Source organism: Myodes glareolus, chromosome 24 (assembly GCF_982192425.1).
Source record: "Myodes glareolus chromosome 24, mMyoGla1.1, whole genome shotgun sequence".
NCBI classification, from domain to species: Eukaryota; Metazoa; Chordata; class Mammalia; order Rodentia; family Cricetidae; genus Myodes; species Myodes glareolus.
In genome coordinates, this window is record NC_142049.1 from 45,644,488 (window position 1) to 45,663,487 (window position 19,000).

At 39.0% G+C, this 19,000-nt stretch overlaps 1 protein-coding gene across 1 annotated transcript; it reads left to right on the top strand.

The window, feature by feature from the left end:
• Positions 1 to 14,044: 14,044 nt before the first annotated feature.
• Positions 14,045 to 14,989, top strand: LOC125395598 (mas-related G protein-coupled receptor member B1-like). The gene has a single exon (XM_048427044.3). It carries the CDS (start codon positions 14,045 to 14,047, stop codon positions 14,987 to 14,989), a length of 945 nt encoding a protein of 314 aa, XP_048283001.3.
• Positions 14,990 to 19,000: the final 4,011 nt, after the last annotated feature.

The window sequence follows — 19,000 nt, forward strand, 5'->3', positions numbered from 1 at the left end:
TTGTAAAGCAGCTGCAGTGCAAGCATGAGAACCTGAATTCCAACCTCCAGAATAATCCAGGCCTGGAAAGTCACGCCCATCACCCCAGTGCTGTGGATGCGGAGACCGGAGGATCCCTGGAGTTTGCTGGTTTGTGACTGAGTCTGTGAACTTTATATTTAGGGAGAATTCTTGTCTCAAAAAGTAGGGAAGTGATCGATTTGAAGAAAAACTTAACATCAGCTTGTAACTTCTTCAAACACCCCCCCCCACACACACACACACACACAGTACTAGTCTTTTGGATTGAAATTCAGACTGTCAGAGTTAGGTATAACTCATCCTTTTGTGCAACAATTCCATCCTCAGAAAACTAGCAAAGACAGTTGTCCTTTCACCAGAGGCTCTGTGGGATTCAAAGTGACAATATAGGAAAGATTTAAAGAACTTTAAAGAACTGATGCATTCAGTTCACATATGAGCTTGTCCTGTTCTTCTGGTTCCAACTTCATGTCCACTACTATTCATATTTTAAGTGCACCTTCAAGCCTTCTCTTCAGACAATCAACACAGACACTTTGGCACCACAGAAAAAATCCTATCTCTAGAAGAGTCTATGGAGAAAGCTTGTGTTATTAGGCTGTCCTTCTCATTTACTGCACTCCACTTAGCAGTCCTCCATTAGACATGCAGCAGCACTCAGAGCTCACCTTGACTTCCTTCCTCCTTCCTCTGCTGATCAGTTGTCTCAGATGCACATCCCACTCTCATTCTGTGCACCTAACTGCTCATCAGTACCCAACCAAAAAGTGTTGGGTCCTTCTATCAATGTTCCCTCAATGGTCAACATCAGGTGCTTGGGCATTCATCAATAATTCTGAATATAACTAGGGCTGTGTACAAACATTCAGGACAATAGAGAATTTCTTTATCATACTGTCTATCCCCATACTAATTTTTATTTTCTACATAAGCCATAATCTATCAGGAAAAAGATCTGTATAAATGTATTTATTCTGAAAGTTATAATAATATCAAGGTCTCATGGATCTGAAAATATTTGTATGTCATACAAACAAAACATGAGGATGTAAGAGGGTTTCTGTTTTCAATGTCTGATGGCATGGGATGTTTCTAGTTTCATATTTTTAAAGTAAAGAATTCTATTTCCTGCAAAAGGAGGTATGTGAATCATTTATTTTCAGTTTGGATCTTTTCTTTCTCTTTATTTATTGCTTTTGTCAAGATTTAAGTACAATATTGAATAAAACAGGGATGAGGGGATGAAAGTCTCAGTTTTTATTTGAAAATTTTTTCTGGAGTTGGTAAGCTGTAATATATTTCCTTCACTGTGTTACCTTATCAAGTTCTATTCTGAGTTTTTTTTAGAATTTTCTATCCTAAAATTGACAATATTATTTTCTGCATAATTTCTCAAGGTTGACTTCATGTATATGCAATATACATTTATGATTTTTTTCATGTGTGTTGAACCATCTTTGTGTTTATAAAGGAAATAACTTTATTACCATGTATAATATTTCTCAGCTTCTAATTTCTATTACTGTTGTTATTTTATCTGTTTTATATACATAAGCAATTTGTTGTGATCTTATTTACCCCTTATTAATTTTCTCATCCACCTCCACCTCCTGTTGACCCCACTATTCCTCTCAATTTTTCTTTCCTTTTTGTGGATAATTTTGAAAATGAACTGGTTGTTCAATCTTCATTATTTTATATGTCTACTGTTGCTTTTGTTTGTTTGCCTGTTCATTTTTACTTTTATTCCACTGTGATGCCATAAGATATAAAACGTTTTAATTTGTTTTGCATTTGCTAATACTATTGTATTAAATTTTCTATTTTCTTCTCTATTACTGTGGCAAAACACCATGAGCAGGCAAGTTATAAGAGAAAGTATTTAATTTGGTTTATGGTCCCAGAAGCTTAGAGTTCATGATGGCAGAGCAAAGGCTTGGTGGCAGGAACAGCTGCGAGTTCACACCTTTGTAAGGTGGAGGGTAGAGGAGCTGGAAATGTCATGGGCTTCTGAAACCTCAAAGCCCAATCCCAGTGACACTCCTTCTCCAACAAGGTCATACCTAAAATCTTTTGCAAACAGTTCCACCAAATGTGGACCAAACATTTAAAAAGAGTAACCTATGGGACCACTCACATTCAAACCACCACAACTGTCTTATGGGATACAATATTTAAAACATAATTTTGTGCTGTGCCCAAAAGGATATGTGCCCAAAAGTTGTTGGATAAAGTGCTATGCACATGTACATTTTGATTTCTATCTTCCATCAATTTGAAATATTATGCTTCATACTACTCTATGCATTTCTTTGTCAGTGAAACATGTTTCTTTCAAACAGTCATCAGTTGGATGATATTTTGTCACACTTCCATGAAGGCTATCTTTTAAGTGATGATTTAACACCATTTATGTTTAAGATTACTATTTGGACACACATATTAACTCATGTAACTCTGGGAATTTCCTGGTTGATCTGAGGACTGACTGCATTTTTTTTCTTGTGTTGATTTTAGTTTCCTCAGTTATTGAGTTTAAAATGTTTGACTCTTTACCAATTCCAGTTTCTATTATCTTCATGAGATTTGTTCTTTTGTAGAGCCTCGTGATTTAATTTTTCTTTCCTTTCATTGTGCAACATTCCACTTCTATTCTTTCTTACTTTAGAGGTCAATTCCATACAGGATTGGTGACAAAATTTTTCAAATATATTTGAAATGTGAATGGTTTAAGCATAGGTCAGATATTTCAGTTATAGCAAACCACTCACTATGACTATAAAACATGGAGATGTAACAGGATGTGACTGGTGACAATTTCAGAACATCTTCCCCAATAGGGCTGTAGTCCAAACACATGAGCAAAGGGGAAGTCTGTGCAGTGAGGAGCAAGAATAATCTGCATAGGCTAACTAACACGCAGGGACAATACATATAATCATAATACGTTTAGCTGATTTTGTTCTATTTTGGCTTCCTGGCACTGTTTCTTGGAGCTGAGGACCTATTGTGGCAGAACTGTGAGAGGTCACAGTTATACTGTTCTGCTAATTTCCAGCTTGATTGTTTTCTGCTTATTCAACTTATTTTTCACTATTCTTAGTGACTGATGTGCCACGCAATGCCCTGAATGAAAAGTTTGTGTTCATAGGGCAATTAAGGCTCAAAAATTAATGGCATGATCTTGGTAAATTCAATGCAGTTCACTGAGCGATTTTTTTGCAAAGACCTTGGATGGTAACTATTTTTCTAGGTCTTTGAGCTTTTTCTTCAGACCTGAAGCTTGTTCTGAGCCTCTTCAGATACTTTCATCTTCATTAAAGCTGATGTCATAGATGAAAGCTGAAAAGCAGTATCCTGTGATTAAATAAAAATACCTTTATATAATGGATGTTTGGGTTGGAAAAGGATGACGAAAACACAAACTGATATGGAACTCACAATACAGTCCAGTTCATTTTTGGGTTTTTTTTCTTTGTTTATTTTCTTTGTTTTTATATTAAAAAAGAAAACGAACTTTTTTCATTATACATACCCAATTCAAATTCCCACTCCCACCCCTTCTCACATTCCCTCCACTTACCCACTCCCCTCACTCCTCCATCCACTCCATAGAGGGGGTAAGGCATATTGCTTTGGGGAAGGTCCAAAGCCCACCCTTCTATATCTAGGCTGAGCAAGGTATTCATCCAAAGAGAATAGGTTCGCAAGGAGCAGTACATGCAGTAGGGATAAATCCTGGTGCCAATTCCAGTGGACCTTCAGTCTGCCCCAGCCATGCAACTATCAACAACATTCAGAGGGACTAGTTTGGTCCTATGCTTGTTCCTTCCTAGTCCGGCTGGTGTTGGTGAGTTCCCATTAGCTCAGGTAGACTGTTTCAGTGTGTATGCCCATTATGGTTTTGACCTCTTTACTCATGTTCTCATGCCTCCCACTCTTCAACTGGACTTTGGGAGCTCAGTACAGCACTCTGATGTGGGTCCCTTCCTCTGTTTCCACCAGTTGATGGGAAAAGTTTTATGGTGATATTTAAGATATTCATCAGTCTGACTACATGGCAAGGCCAGTTCAGGCACATTCTTCTCTATTGCTTAGGGTTTTAGTTGGGTCATGCTTGTGGATTTCTGGGAACATATTTCTTTGTAGTATGATTGAGCATCTTTTGGGTATATGTCCAAGAGTGGTATTGCTGAGTCTTGGGGTAGAATAATTCCTGATTATTTGAGTAATCAGCATACTGATTTCCAAAGTGTCCATAAAACTTTGCACTCCCACCAGCAATGTAGAGTGTTTGCTTTACTCCACATCATCTCCAGCATAAGCCATCATTGCTGTTTATGATCTTAGTCCCTCTGACTGATGTAAGATGATACCACAGAGTTGTTTTGATTTGCATTTTCATGACAGCTAAGGATGTTGAACATTTCTGTGTCTTTCAGGCATTTGAGATTCTTCTGTTGAGAATTTTCTGTTTAGTTCTGCACCCCATTTTTATTTGGGTTATTTGAAATTTTGATGTGTAGTTTTTTGAGTTCTTTATGTATTTTGGAGATCAATCCTTGTTCTGATATGGGGTTGGTGAAGATCTTTTACCATTCAATAGGCTACCTTTTGTTTTATTGACTGTGTCTTTACTTTATAAAAGCTCAGCTTCAGGAGGTCCCATTTATTTATTATTGCTCTCAGTGTCTGTGCTACTGGGGTTGTATTTAGTAAGTGGTCACCTGTGCCAAATCATTCAAGTGTACTTCTCACTTTCCCTTCATTCAGGTTTAGTGTAGTCAGATTTATATTGAGGTCTTTAATCCATTTGGACATGGGGATAAATATGGATCTATTTTCATTCTTCTACATGTTGACATCAAATTATGCAACACCATTTGTTGAAGATGCTTTCTTTTTTGCATTGTATAATCTTAGCTTCTTTGTCAAAACTCAGGTGATCATAGCTGTGTTGATTAATATCCTGGTCTTCAATTCAATTCCATTGGTCAACGTCTCTGTTTTTATGACAATACCAAGCTGTTTTCATTACTCTAGCTCTGTAAGAGAACATGATGTCAGGGATTATGATGCCTCTGGAAGTCCCTTTATGGTAGAGGGTTGTTTTGGATACTCTGACTTTTTTGTTTTTCCATATGAAGTTGATTATTGTTCTTTCAAGGTCTATGAAGAATTGTGTTTGGATTTTGATGGGGATTGCATTGAATCTTTTGGTAGAAATTGCCATTTTTCCTATGTTGATCTTTCCTATTCAAGAGCTTGGGAGATCTTTTCATGTTCCATTTCATTCTTCAAAGACTTAAAGATCTTGTCAAATAGGTCTTTCACTTCATTGGTTAGTGTTACCCCAAGATATTTTATATTATTTGTGGCTATTGTGAATGATGATGTTTCTCTGAATTCTTTCTCAGTCCCTTTAGTATTTGTATATAGGAAGGTACTAATTTTTTTAGTTGATCTTGTATCCTGCCACATTGCTAAAGGTATTTCTCAGCTGTAGGGGTTCCCTTGAAGAGTTTTTGGGGTCACTTTTGTACACTATAATATCATCTGCAAATAATGAAAGTTTGACTTCTTCCTTTCCAATTTGAAATCCCTTGATCTGCTTTTGTTGTCTTATTGCTATAGCCAGAACTTCAAAAACAATGTTGAAGAGATACGGAGAGAATGGACAGCCTTGTCTTGCTTCTGATTTTAGTGGAATTGCTTTGAATGTCCCTTCATTTAATTTGATGTTGGTTGTCGACTTGCTGTATATTGCTATTATTATGCTTAAATATGTTTCTTGCATTCCTGACCTCTCCAAGACCATTATCATGAAGGGGTCTTGAATTTTGTCAAATGCTTTTCCAGCACCTAATGAGATGAACTTATGGGTTTTTTCTTTCAGTGTATTTATATGATGGATTATATTGATAGATTTTTCATATGTTGAGCCATCCCTACATCTCTGGGATGAAGTTGACTTGATCATGGTGAATGATTTTTTTGACGTGTTCTTGGAATCAGTTTGCCAGTATTTTATTGATTATTTTTGCATTTATGTTCATGAGTGAATTTGATATGTAATTCTCTTTCTTGGTTGAGTCTTTGTGTTGTTTTGGTATCAGGGTAACTGTAGCCTCATAAAAAGAGTTTGGCAATGTCCCTACTGTTTCTATTATGTAGAACACTTTGGAGAGTATAGGTATTAGGTCTTCTTAGAAGTTCTGGTAGAATTCTACACTAAAACTATGCAGTGCTGGGCTTTTTTTTTTTTTTTGGTTGAGAGGTTTTTGATGACAGCTTCTATTTCCTTACGGTTTATAGGTCTATTTAAATTGTTCACCTGGTTTTGATTTAACTTTGGTATATGGTATCTACCCCAAAAGTTGTCCATTTCTTTTATGTTTTCCAATTTTGTGAAGTACAGTTTTTTGTAGTATGACCTAATGACTCTCTGAATTTCCTCAGTGCCTGTTTTTATGTTTCCCTTTTCATTTCTGATATGTTAATTTGGATGCTCTCTCTCTCTCTCTGCCTTTTGATTAGTTTTGATAAGGGTTTGTCTATCTTGTTGATTTTCTCAAAGAACCAGGTCTTTGTCTCATTGATTCTTTCTATTGTTTGTTATTTCTATTTTATTGATTTCAGCCCTCAATTTGATTATTTCCTGTCTTCAGCTCCTCTTGGGTGAGTCTGCTTCTTTTTGTTCTAGAGCTTTCAGGTGTGCTGTTAAGTCACTAATGTGAGATTTCTCTGCTTTCTTTATGTGGGCACTGAAGCTATGAACTTTCCTCTCAGGTCTACTCTCATAGTGTCCCATAGGCTTGGATATGTTGAGCCTTCATTTTTATTGAATTATAGGAAGTCTTTAATTTCTTTCTTCCTTGACCCAGGGGTATAGTTCCCTATTCAATTTCCATGACTTTGTAGGCTTCCTGGGAGTAGTGTTTTTGTTAAACTCTAACTTTAAATCATGGTGATCTGATAAGATACAGAAGGTTACTCCAATTTTTTTATATCTGTGGGTGTTTGCATTTTTATCGAGAATGTGATCAATTTTAGAGAAGGTTCCGTGAAGTGCTGAGAAGTTATATTCTTTTGTGTTTGGGTGGGATATTCTATAGATGTCTGCTAAGTCCATTTGAATCAAGACATTTGTTAGTTCTCTTATTTCTCTATTAAGTTTCTGTCTGGTTGACCTGCTCATTGGCAAGAGTGGAGTGTTGAAGTCTCCTACTATTAATGTTTGGAGTTTCATGTGTGATTTAAACTTTAGTAATGTTTCTTTTACATATGTGGGTGCTCTTGTGTTAGTGGCATAGATGTTTAGGGTTGATTCTTCTTCTTGATGGCTTGTTCCTATTATGAGTATAAAGTGTACTTCTCCATCTCTTTTGATTGATTTTAGTTTGAAATCAATTTTGTTAGACATTAGGATAGCTACACCCACTTGTTTCTTAGGTTCATTTGATTAGAAAAACTTTTCCTACCCTGTATTCTGAGGTAATTTCTGTCTTTGAGGTTGAGGTATATTTTTTGTATACAGCAGAATACTGAATCCTGTTTTAAATTTATTCTCTTAGCCTCTTTTTTATACATAAATTGAGTTCATTGATATTAAGAGATATTAATGACTAGTGGTTATTTATTCCTGTTATTTTTCAGTAGTAGTGGTTTGTGTTTCCCTTTATGGGGTTTTGTTTGTAGAAGGCTATCTGTTTCCTGTACTTTTGTGGGTGCAGTTAGTTTCCTTGGGTTGGAGTTTTCCTTCTAGTACATTCCATAGGGCTGAGTTTGTGGATACGCATTGTTTAAAACTGGTTTTGCCACAGAATATCTTCTTTTTTCCATTGATGGTGATTGAAAGCTTTGGGTATAGTAGTCTGGGCTTATTTCCATGGTTTCTTAGAGTCTATAGCACATCTTCCCGGGATCTTCTGGCTTTCATCATTTCCAATAAAAAGTTGGGTATAATTCTGATAGGTCTACCTTTATATGTTACTTGACCTTTTTCCTTTGCAGCTCTTAATATTCTTTTTTATGCTGCATGTTTTGCAGTTTGATTATAATGTTGAGAGGACTTTTTGGATCCAGTCTATTTGGTGTTCTATATGCTTTTTGTACCGTCATAGGGATATCCTTCTTTAGGTTGGGAAAGTTTTCTTCTATGATTTGTTGAATATATTTTCTGTGCCTTTGAGCTGGCGTTCTCCTTCCTCTATCCCTATTATTCTTAGGTTTAGTCTTTTCATGGTGTCTCAGATTTCCTGGATGATTTGTGTTAAGAATTTGTTGAATTTAATGTTTTCTTTGACCAATGAATCAATTTTTTCCATAGTATCTCCAACACCTAAGATTCTCTCTTCCATCTCTTTTATTCTGTTTGTTATACTTGCCTCTGTAGTTCCTGTTTATTTATCTAAATTTTCCTTATCCAGAATTCCTTTGGTTTGCATTTTATTTATTGCCTCTATTTCAGTTTACAAGTCTTGAACTCTTTGCTTCACTTATTTGGGTTTTCTTGGTTTTCTTGGGTCTCTTTGAGGTTTTTTCCAACTTTTGTTTCTCTTTTTCTCCTTTTCTTTAGGGGAGTTTTTCATTTCCTTTTTAAAAGTGTCCATCATCTTCATAAAGTTATGTGTTTTTCTGCTTCCTTCAGGTTAGAATGATCAAGTCTTCCTGTTGTGTGACCACTGGGTTCTAGTGTTACCATGTTGCTTTTTAGGTTGTTGGATGAATTCTTGCATTGGTGCCTACCCATCTCTTGCTTCAATTGATGCTGTCAGTATTTTTGTGTCTTGGCTCGATACTTGCAGTGGCTGTCTGAGTCTTTGGGAATTGTTCTTGGTCTGCTCTGTATTGTCAATGTCTGTGTCTCAGAGAGTCACTGAGGTCTTCTTTAGCCTGCTCTCTTGGTCTTCTCTCCTGTTTCACTCTCTTGGTCCACTCCGTGTAGTCATAGGTTGTGCTTTAGAGTTCTTCCCTTAATCCTCTTAGCAGGAAACTCTCTTGCTAGCTGACTAGATAAGATAAGGCAGGTGGGAGAAGGGCTCAGGGTTTTGACCCACTATGGAATTGTCTCTTCATTCACCTCTTGGCCCTCTCTGTATTGCACCAAGCTGTGTTTCAGAGTTCTACCGAGGCTGCAGGGAGATAAGAGTGTTTAGGGGCAGGATGGGGCTAGTAACTACCAGGGTGCAGTGGATGGGGGTGGGTATTGGGGCACCCTACCTGCAGGAAACTGTCCTGCTGGCTGGCTAGAGACACCAAGGCAGTTGGAGGAGGGGCCTGGAATTTTACCCCTCTATAGAGGTCCTAGAGAGTCAGGTGTCCTGATGGTTGGCTCCTCACTCACCTCTTGGTCCTCTCTGTATTATAGCAAGTTGTTTTTCAGAGTTTCACAAAGGTTGCAAGAGAATAGGCAAATTTGGGGCAGGATGCAGCTAGTAGCTTGCTGGGTCCAGTGGATAGGGGTGGGTTTGGGGGCAGCCTACCCACAGGAAACTCTCTCCAGTACATCCTTAAGTTCAGACTAGCATTCTTGCTACAACCTCACCATATCCAGGATTACAATAGTGAGTTTAAAATCCCTGGTTTTTTTTTACTGTAATCTAAATCTAATGATTTCTCAACTATATCTTCAAAATCTTTAGCTTTTTTCTGCCTGATCTCATCTGCTAGATAAGTTTCCCCTTGGGTATTTTATTTGTCTCACTGAGTTTGTCCATCCCATCCTTCACAAACTCTATCTCAGACATGAATTTATCAATTAAAGCTTAGATAAATTTGTCACTAACCCTGTTTACTTCTTTGAAATCATTCATGATTTTAAAATTTAGACTTCTAAGTTCATTGTCTAGTTTTACATCAGTCTTGTACGTTTGGACTTATTATTGAAGTGATATTAACCTTTGGCAGAGTCATATTGCTTGTTGTTCTTTGAAATTTTTTTGTTTCTGGATCACAGTTTGTGCCCCTTTGTGTTGGATAACACTTTGGTGAGTGAGCAACAGCCTTTGTTCAAGGTCCCAATCCCCAATAACACTCAAAGGGAGAAAGAAGACCAACTCAACACAAAAGCCAAGTGAATGTTTGCATGAGAAAGAAAAGAAGAACAGTTTAAAACAACTACACCCCTAATACTGATAGAGATATGATAATATAGGAAAACTGGGAAGTGTAACATGAGGGGGCCGGGCCTGCTTGTTGGGGGTTTTCTGTCCTGCCCGACCCCCCAAGCTGTTTAGTCCCAGAGAAAAATCACACTGAGATCTCTATAAGTTATAAAGCTGATTGGCCCATTAGGTCAGGCTTCTTACTGGCTAACTCTCACATCTTGATTAACCCATTTTTCTGATCTATGTTAGCCATGTGGCTCAGTACCTTTTTCAGTGGGGCAGCTTACATCCTGCTTCTTCAGTGATCTGGGCAGGAGTGGGAGGAATCAACTTCCTCCTCCCCAGAATTCTCCTGCTCTCCTTGCATCATTTCCACTTCCTGTCTGGTTTTCCCGCCTATACCTCCTGCCTGACCAATCAGCGTTTTATTTAAAACATGATTGACAGACTACAGACAATTCTCCCGCACAAGGGAAGCTCAGGTTAATTAAGAAAGTACTGCAAAACAGTTGTGTGCCTAGTGGTAAAGAGAGAAGCAACAAGATTGGAAGAAGAGATGTGTGTAGGGTGACATTAGATGTTGCAAAGAGGAAAAATGATCATGAAAAGCATAACCCAGGTACAGAACAGCACAACAATAAATGTTGACAATTGTCCTTCATCGTTGATAAGCTGAAGAATGGATGCTTTGCTGCTCTTCTCAGGCTTCTGCTTCTGAAGCTCGCTGGGTTTGAACAGTTGGGTTCTGATCCTTTTTCATTGTCAGCTCTCTACAGCCCAAGCCAGGATCAACCGTACTGGGCCTGACCTTCATCTTACATCATTCCCAGTCACTGTGGGAGGGCTAATGCAGGGAACTCTACTTGTCTGAGTTCTCATGGTGATCTCTCTGAGATCATCTGAGTTCAGGTGAAAAAGCAGCAGGTACAGGAACAGTCCTCACTCAAATCCCACTGGTCAGTGTACTAATGGAAAGTGAAATACCAGGGCATATGTGCTCTCTCAGAATTCTTCTGTGACTCTCAGAAGGGGTAAGAATAATCTATCAAAAAATATGGACAGGTTAGAGTGAGGCAAAACACTAAGTGATCCTGTCTGACTCAGTCATGCTGGTACTGGTTTATGGGCCCGCTTGTATCCACATACATCTTCATTGATCTTCCTAGAGGATAGAACAGTATTCTAAAACCAGGTGCTTTCTAGTCCCTTTTTGTCTAGCCCACACATCCTATCTCATTGGCCTGTGCTGTTTTATCGACAGAAAATCACAGCTAGCTCTCAGTATGCACATTGCATCAATCAAATGTCTAACCTCATGTCTGAAATTCTTCTGGCTCACAGACACAACTATATATTGGACATTCTGGGTTGCAGAATGATAACAGAAGTCATTATTCAACTCTGTAGCTTAAGAAATTCTTCAGAATCACTAGAGTTTTCCCCTGAAGAAATTATTAGTGATTATAAGTTCTTCATACTTTATGTGTTTCTTGGTATTGAACTTGTTTTAAGACATTTGTATAATGATTACTTTAAATTTTTAACTACATTTGAGCTCTTGATTCATTCATTAATACATTTATCTATTATATTTATTTCTTTTCTTTTTATTGAAAATAGATTCCTCTCTCTTACAAGGCATCCTGACCACAGTTTCCCTTCCCTCTGTTCCTCTCAGCTCTCACTAATCCCTCTTTCCCTCATATCCCCACCCCCTCCATTTCCTCTTTAGAAAATAACAGACCTCCAATAAAGACAGCCAAATAGGACAAAACAAAATACAATAAAATAAGGCAAAACCCCTCCTATCATGGCTGGACAAGACAATCCAATAGAAGAAAGAGTCCCAGGAACAGGCAAAAGAGTCAGAGATACACCTGCTCCTATTGTTAGAATGCTCACAAAAACACCAAACTATTATTCATAACACATGTGTAGAGGACCTGGTACAGACCTATTCAGGACCCACACTTGCTGCTTCAGTTTCTATGAGCCCATGTTAACCTTGCCAAGTTGATTTGATGGTTCAAGTTCTCCCAATGTCTTCCATTCCTATTGACTCCTGAAATCTTTTCTCCTCTTCTCTGCAGTTCTGAAATCTCCTAGTAGAGGGAACCAGTGGAGACTTTCTGTTTAGACTCTTTTTCTGTATATTGTTTGATTGTGTGACTCTGCATCTCTCCAATCTGCTGCTGGAAAAAACCCATCTGATGATGACTGGACAAGACATCAGTCTATGAGTATAGCAGAATATGATTAGGAGTCATTTCACTGATTTTTTTTCTACCATGTTTGACTGTACCTCAGGTCTCTGGGCTATCCAGTCTCTGCTTCCTTGTCATCCAGGCAGTGTAGGCCCTCTCATGGCATGGGTCTCAAGTTAAAACCAAACTTGGTTGGCCACTCCCACAAATTCTGGGTCTCCATTGCCCTAGCACTTCTTGCAGACAGAACCGATTGTAGGTTGAGGGTTTTGTGGCAGAGCTGGTATCCAGGATTCACGTTCTGTAAGTTGCAGAGTACCTTTCACAGCAGAGAGATGATAACGTAGGGGTGAAGTCTCCATGTATGCACCAGCTAGACCTCTCTACATTCAAAGAGCTGTGTTGATGTTGTCCTTGGCAATGGAGCCCCACTGTCAGTTTTCAGAGAGTAACCTGTTCTACCTTCAATCTGAGGTGTTTAGGGATCTCCATCAAATCTCCATGGCCAACAATTAAACTGGATGCAACCCAGTCCCCCCACCATGACTACTATCCTTGCCTGGCTACAAAAGATAACCAGTTAAGATTCCATGTCCTTCATTACGAGGAGTCCTCATCAGCCTCACCTTCAGAGTTTCCATGAAGTTTTCATTGCAACAAGTTTCTGCAACACCACCAAATGCCTGCAACTACAGATGTCTCTCCCAGCATTCTCTCCTTACATCCCTTCCACACCCAACCTAATTCCTACTGCTCTCTTCTACAACTGTCTTCAGTCTACCACCAAAACTCTCTTTTATTTCCCCTTATCATGGGGTTCCATGCATTTTCCTAGAGCCCTCCTCTTTGCCTAACTTCTCTGAGTCTGTGAATTGTAGCTTGGTTATCATTTACTTAACAGCTAATGTCCACTTATAAGTGAGTACACACCATATTTGTCTTTCTGGGTTACCTCTCTCAGAAATTTTTCTAGTTGAGTCCATTTGCCTGAAAACTTCATGATGTCATGTTTTAGCAGTTGTGTAATTCAATACATTCAAGGCTGTTGCCCACTTACTCTTTCATTTGTTACATTTCTTAACAGCCCACTGTGTCCTCTGTAGAGAGTCAGACACTTGTGACATAGTACCAGAAAACAGAGAAGTCTTGCTGTCCTTCAAGGCCTCTCTGCTTTCTAGTTTCAAAAATGTGAAATGGTGACCAGCCCTTCCAGCCCAACCACTCTGGTTGGTCCCACAGAGGTCATAGTAACCAGCCCATTCCCTTCTTGACTCTCATACTTGATTCCATTTTTCTTCATTTGAAGACCTCTCTCCCAGTGACTAACGGCAGCCATTGTTCATGCTGGGACTTCTATATGCCTCACCTGAGGAGAAACCTCAGGCTCAGGACAGAAGGCAAGTTGTGTTCAAAGCCCTGTCTTGTTCTGATACAGCATGGGATGCTGAGTGGCTGTGCTGGAGCAATCAGCTACTCCGGTGTGGGTAGATGACCTGGCTTGCAGGTAGTCCAAGTCAATAAAAATGTCATTTGGAAGTAGTTTATAAAAGTTTTGAGGTTTGACAAAGATCTGTAAGCCTGTTTCCTCCTCCTCATGAACTAGGGTCAGTTATGCCCACAGAGCAGAGTTAACCTGAAAATCAGAGAGGATACAGCAAATGCTCATGTCTTGTTTTTCATTTTAGGAACAATAGTGGAGAATTCCTAAGCATGGGTTCAGCCACCCCAGCTAACAACTGGACTAACAGCACAGCAGTGAATGAAAGTGACTACAATCAATATTTAAACTGTTCTGCACGTGATACAATGTTCTACACACTGAATATTCTTACTGTCATCATTTCCCTGGTTGGGCTGGTTGGAAATGCCACAGTGCTGTTCCTTCTTGGCTTCTGCATGCACAGGAATACCTTCTCTGTCTACATCCTCAACCTGGCCGGGGCTGACTTCCTCTTCCTCTGCTTTCAGACTCTATATTCCCTGGAGAAACATTTTGATGTCTATGGCATCTACATTGGAATCCCCAACTCTTTGAATATTTTGCTCAATTTTGCTTACCTTGCAGGTCTGAGCATGCTCACCGCCATTAGTGCTGAGCGCTGTCTCTCTGTTGTGCGCCCGATCTGGTATCGTTGCAGACGCCCAAGACATACATCAACTGTCATGTGTGCCCTGCTCTGGGCCTTGTCCCTGCTGTTGAGCCTCCTGGAATGGAAGGCATGTGGCTGGCCTTATTGGTGTGAGAAGCTAGATTTCGTCACTTTTGCTTGGTTAATCGTGTTAATTGTAGTCCTCTTAGGGTCAACCCTGACTCTGCTCGTCAGAGTTTTCTGTGACTCAAGACGGATACCCGTGACCAGGCTATATATAACCATTGCCCTCACAGTGCTGGTCTTCTTGCTCTTTGGCTTGTCCTATGGGATTTACTGGTTTTTCTTAGTTTGGACTGGGGTAGTTTACATCTGCCATGTTTTTGAGATGTCAACATTCTTATCCTGCATTAACAGCTGTGCCAATCCCATCATTTACTTCCTTGTTGGCTCCATTAGGCATCACAGGCTACAAGAGCAGACTCTGAAGATGCGTCTGCAGAGAGCCATTCAGGACACTCCTGAGGAGGAAGTTGGAGAGAGGGGCTCTTCAAGGAGAGCCTGAAGAACAGGGAACAGTCTGGTGCAGCAGTTGAGAGTTGCTTTGCTATACTGAAATGGGGATGAGAGACAACTTTGTCTTTATCCATATGGGCAATTTTGATAACATTTTCAATTGAATACTTTACATTATATCTGTTGAAAAGAATAATTATTATTGTGAAATTTGAATGAGACAGGGCTATTCAATCAGCTCAGGGCCAGAATAGCTTCCACTGTGGAGAATCACAACCCCTTGGAGGAAGTCTTAAGGCCATGAAGGAAAGGTCAAATTTTTTTTGGTCACTGAACTTAACAATGTTTAAATTAAGGTTATATTTTGTACAAATATTCTGTTTGTAACACTTTTGTCTCAATGTTACAATAATTGAGTAAAATTACCCCAATTCCAATCTCCTTTAATTGCTGAAGGCTTTAGAATTTGTGTATAACCTTAAAAATACCTCTTGTATAAATTGCTTAGCAAACAAATATGCAATCTTAAGAAAACCTGTTAAATTTGCCTTAACCAGATTAGAATCATCACATTCAAGCTGGTTGTGCCCACCATTTAGGGCCCTGGAAGAGTGAGGACAGGTTTTACCAGATATATCAACATTCCTGCATGCCTGAAGGTGAACGTAGACTGCCCTCAAGTGGTTTCCTTTCACTATGCCTTGCTTACCATTCCAAGGACATTGTTCCCCCTTCTCTGTGTGTATTCATTTTGATCCTCCTTCTCTGGGAACCTTATTTCATGACAAAAGTTTTCAGTGGTTCCACTAACCTTCTTTTCTCTTCCACGGAGTCTCTGTCAGATCTACATGGTTCCCAGGAGCTGATAGCATCGTCTCTAGTAGCCTTTCTTCTGCATCTTTGATTCCTGAAACATAAGTAGCTTAGGCCAGATGCATTGCTGCCTGTATTCCACCTTGACTGATGTCCAATGGCTCCGTCATCTCTACTATCCTGAAATTTTCACTGCAACTAAGACATCACCTTTCTTTCTTCACACAGTCGCTCAGGAGCTCTCAGTGACCCCAGTCCTTACTACCACTGACCTCTATGTCCCCTAATCTTACTTCATTCATTCCATCAAAACCAGTATTATGTAGAAGCCGATGCCAAGTTCTGACACCAGTTGGAGACGTAAAATGGTCTCTTGGATTACAATGTTTGAGGTTCTTTACATGGCCCCTCAAAAAAAAAAACTCTTCCCTATTTTCCCAGTGCAGAGCTCAGGGCATTCTGTAATGACTCAACAGTTAATGTTTCTTTAAAATCTACACTCTCCTTACCAAAATTTTAAGCTTGCACATACACCTTTCCTCCAACAAAGAAGCAGTCCGTTATCTTTAAATTCAACTTCAATAAAATTCTCAGACCAAGAGTAAAATGATGTCAGTATTCTCAAACAGAGTTTTCACAAGCATGGTCCCTAGCCCAGATTCTGTCAGAGTTCTTGCTCCACTCTGAGACCTCGGAACCTGAGTCTTAACTTATGTACTGTTCTCATAATTCATTTTTCCCATGCTCTTTTATATTCCCTTCTGTTCCTGTGATACAATACTCTTACCAAAAGAATATTAGAGGAAAGAATATATGGCTTATATTTGCAGTCAGAGTTTGTTTTTGAAGGAAGTCAGGGAAGGTATAAGAAGGCAGAAACCACTGAGGAACGCTAGTTATTGGCTTGCTTGCTCACTCTCTTATATAGGCCCAAACCACTTGTATAAGGCATGGCAAGGTTCACAGTAGGCTAAGTCCTAATCATCAATTAACAAATAAAATAATACCTCACATACACACCCATAACCAAACTGAATAGATAATATTCAATTGAGACTTCTGTTTTCACGAGATCCTATGCCGTGATAATACAATAGTTTGCTAACTCGAATATTTCAGCACTTGTCAACTTGACACACAAACACTTCACTTTTAAGCTACAATCTCTTAATTCTCTGCTGGTGAGATTGCATATTAGCATCACATGAAACACAGATCTAAAAGTTACATGAAAATTTAAATGTATAAAAAGTCTCACTAAAACTCATTAAAAGTCCCCTTTAACACCCTAAAGGCTGGAGAGGTGGCTCAAAATTTAAAAGCCCTGGCTGCTCTTACCGAAGTCCTGAATTAAATTCTCAGCAACCACATGGTGACTCACAACCATCTATTATGAGATCTGGTGCCCTCTTCTGGCATCCATAAATGCAGACAGAACACTGTGTGCATGATAGATAGATAGATAGATAGATAGATAGATAGATAGATAGATAGATAGATAGATAGATAGATAGATAGATAGAAGATAGATAGAAGATAGATAGATAGATGATAGATAGATAGATAGATAGAAGATTGATAGATGATAGATAGATAGATAGATAGATAGATAGATAGATAGATAGATAGATGATAGATAGATAGATAGATAGAAGATTGATAGATGATAGATAGATAGATAGATAGATAGATAGATAGATAGATAGATAGATAGATAGATAGATAGATAGATAGATAGATGATAGAGTCTTTTAACAGTGGTTTCTTCTAAAATTGAAGACAAATTACATGCTTCTTACTCCAAAATGAAAGAACATAAGAGCCGAAAGCCAATCCAAATATCTAACAGTATAAATTCAAATCCTATTGCTCAATATTTACTGTCTGAGGCTTGCTTACTATGTAATCTATCTTCAAAAAGCTTAGCAATCCCCCTTCTCCAGTTCTGCCATATAGAGAACACATTTGTCTCAGTGTCTCGTGCTAACTACATTCCACATTTGCCACTGTCCTTGGCAGACATTCCATAATCCCAGTATCTCAAATTTTCTAGGTCTTCATTACAATGAAGGATGCACCTTTACTAATGATTCCCGTGAACTCTCCAAAGGGATGCCCAATGCTCACCTGCCATATTCTGCAAAGATCAAGTTCCTACCCATGACCCATTCAATCAGGCATCTTCCATACTTTTTTATCGCCTTGGAGACTCTTATAAACTGTCAAGTTTGGCTGCCAGATTTTAATACAGTTTTGACGGCTTGGACTACAGCTTCTGTGGGTTGACCCTAAGGAAAATACATTACTATTGTCTCAATGGGGCTGGATTCCTTTTAAACACAGCTGATTCTTCAGCTCCAGGTGATCAAGAATCCCATCATCCAAGAGAAAAACAAGTTCACCTCTATGATGCAGATCTATTTTTTGGTTTTGGTTTTGATCTCAGTTTTTGGAGACAGGGTTTCTCTGATTAGCCCTGGCTGTCCTAGAACTCACTCTGTAGACCAGGTTGGCTGCAAACTCAGGAGTCTGCCTACCTCTGCCTCCCCGGTGCTAGGATTAAAGATCACTGCCTGGCCTGAAGATCAGGTTTTAATTACAGCTGATTCTACAGTCCCAGTTGACAACCCACACAGACTCAATACAGTATATCACATAAATGGCCTCTGGTCCAATTCTTAATTAAGTCACTACACCCTTCTGAAACCTCACAAGACACACCTCCATAATTCATCTTCCAAGTTCCTAAAATAACTTCTTAAGTTTTGAGCATTCATAAGAATTTCCAGTTCAAAGTTCTAAAACTCTTTGCAATCCCCCAACATAATAATCCAAAGGCATAAGAAGACACATGACTATGTGTGTCCCAGCAAAGACTACCACTCTGTACCAATCTCTGTTCTAATTTCCTTTCTGTTGCTATGATAATGCATTCTGCATAAAATCATCCCAAGCAGAAAAGAGAGTTTATTGTTCTACCCATCTTCTCCCAGTCTGTCAGTGATTGAGGTCAGAGTAGAGATTGAAGCAAGATTGTGAAGCAGAAACAAAAGAAGAATGTTGACTGCTTCCCCCTCTGTTTTGTTTAACTAGCTTGCTTATACCGCCCATACCATCTATCTAGGGAGGTGAGCCTGTGATTCAATTAATAATCAAGATACTCACTGATAGGCATGCCTACAGACCAACCAAATCTAGACGATTCTGCTACAAGGCTTTCCTCTCGAGGTTGTGTCAAGCTGACAAT

Excerpts from the sequence above, each read along its gene's own strand:
- LOC125395598 (XM_048427044.3), top strand. The coding sequence starts at position 14,045 with ATGGGTTCAGCCACCCCAGCTAACAACTGGACTAACAGCACAGCAGTG.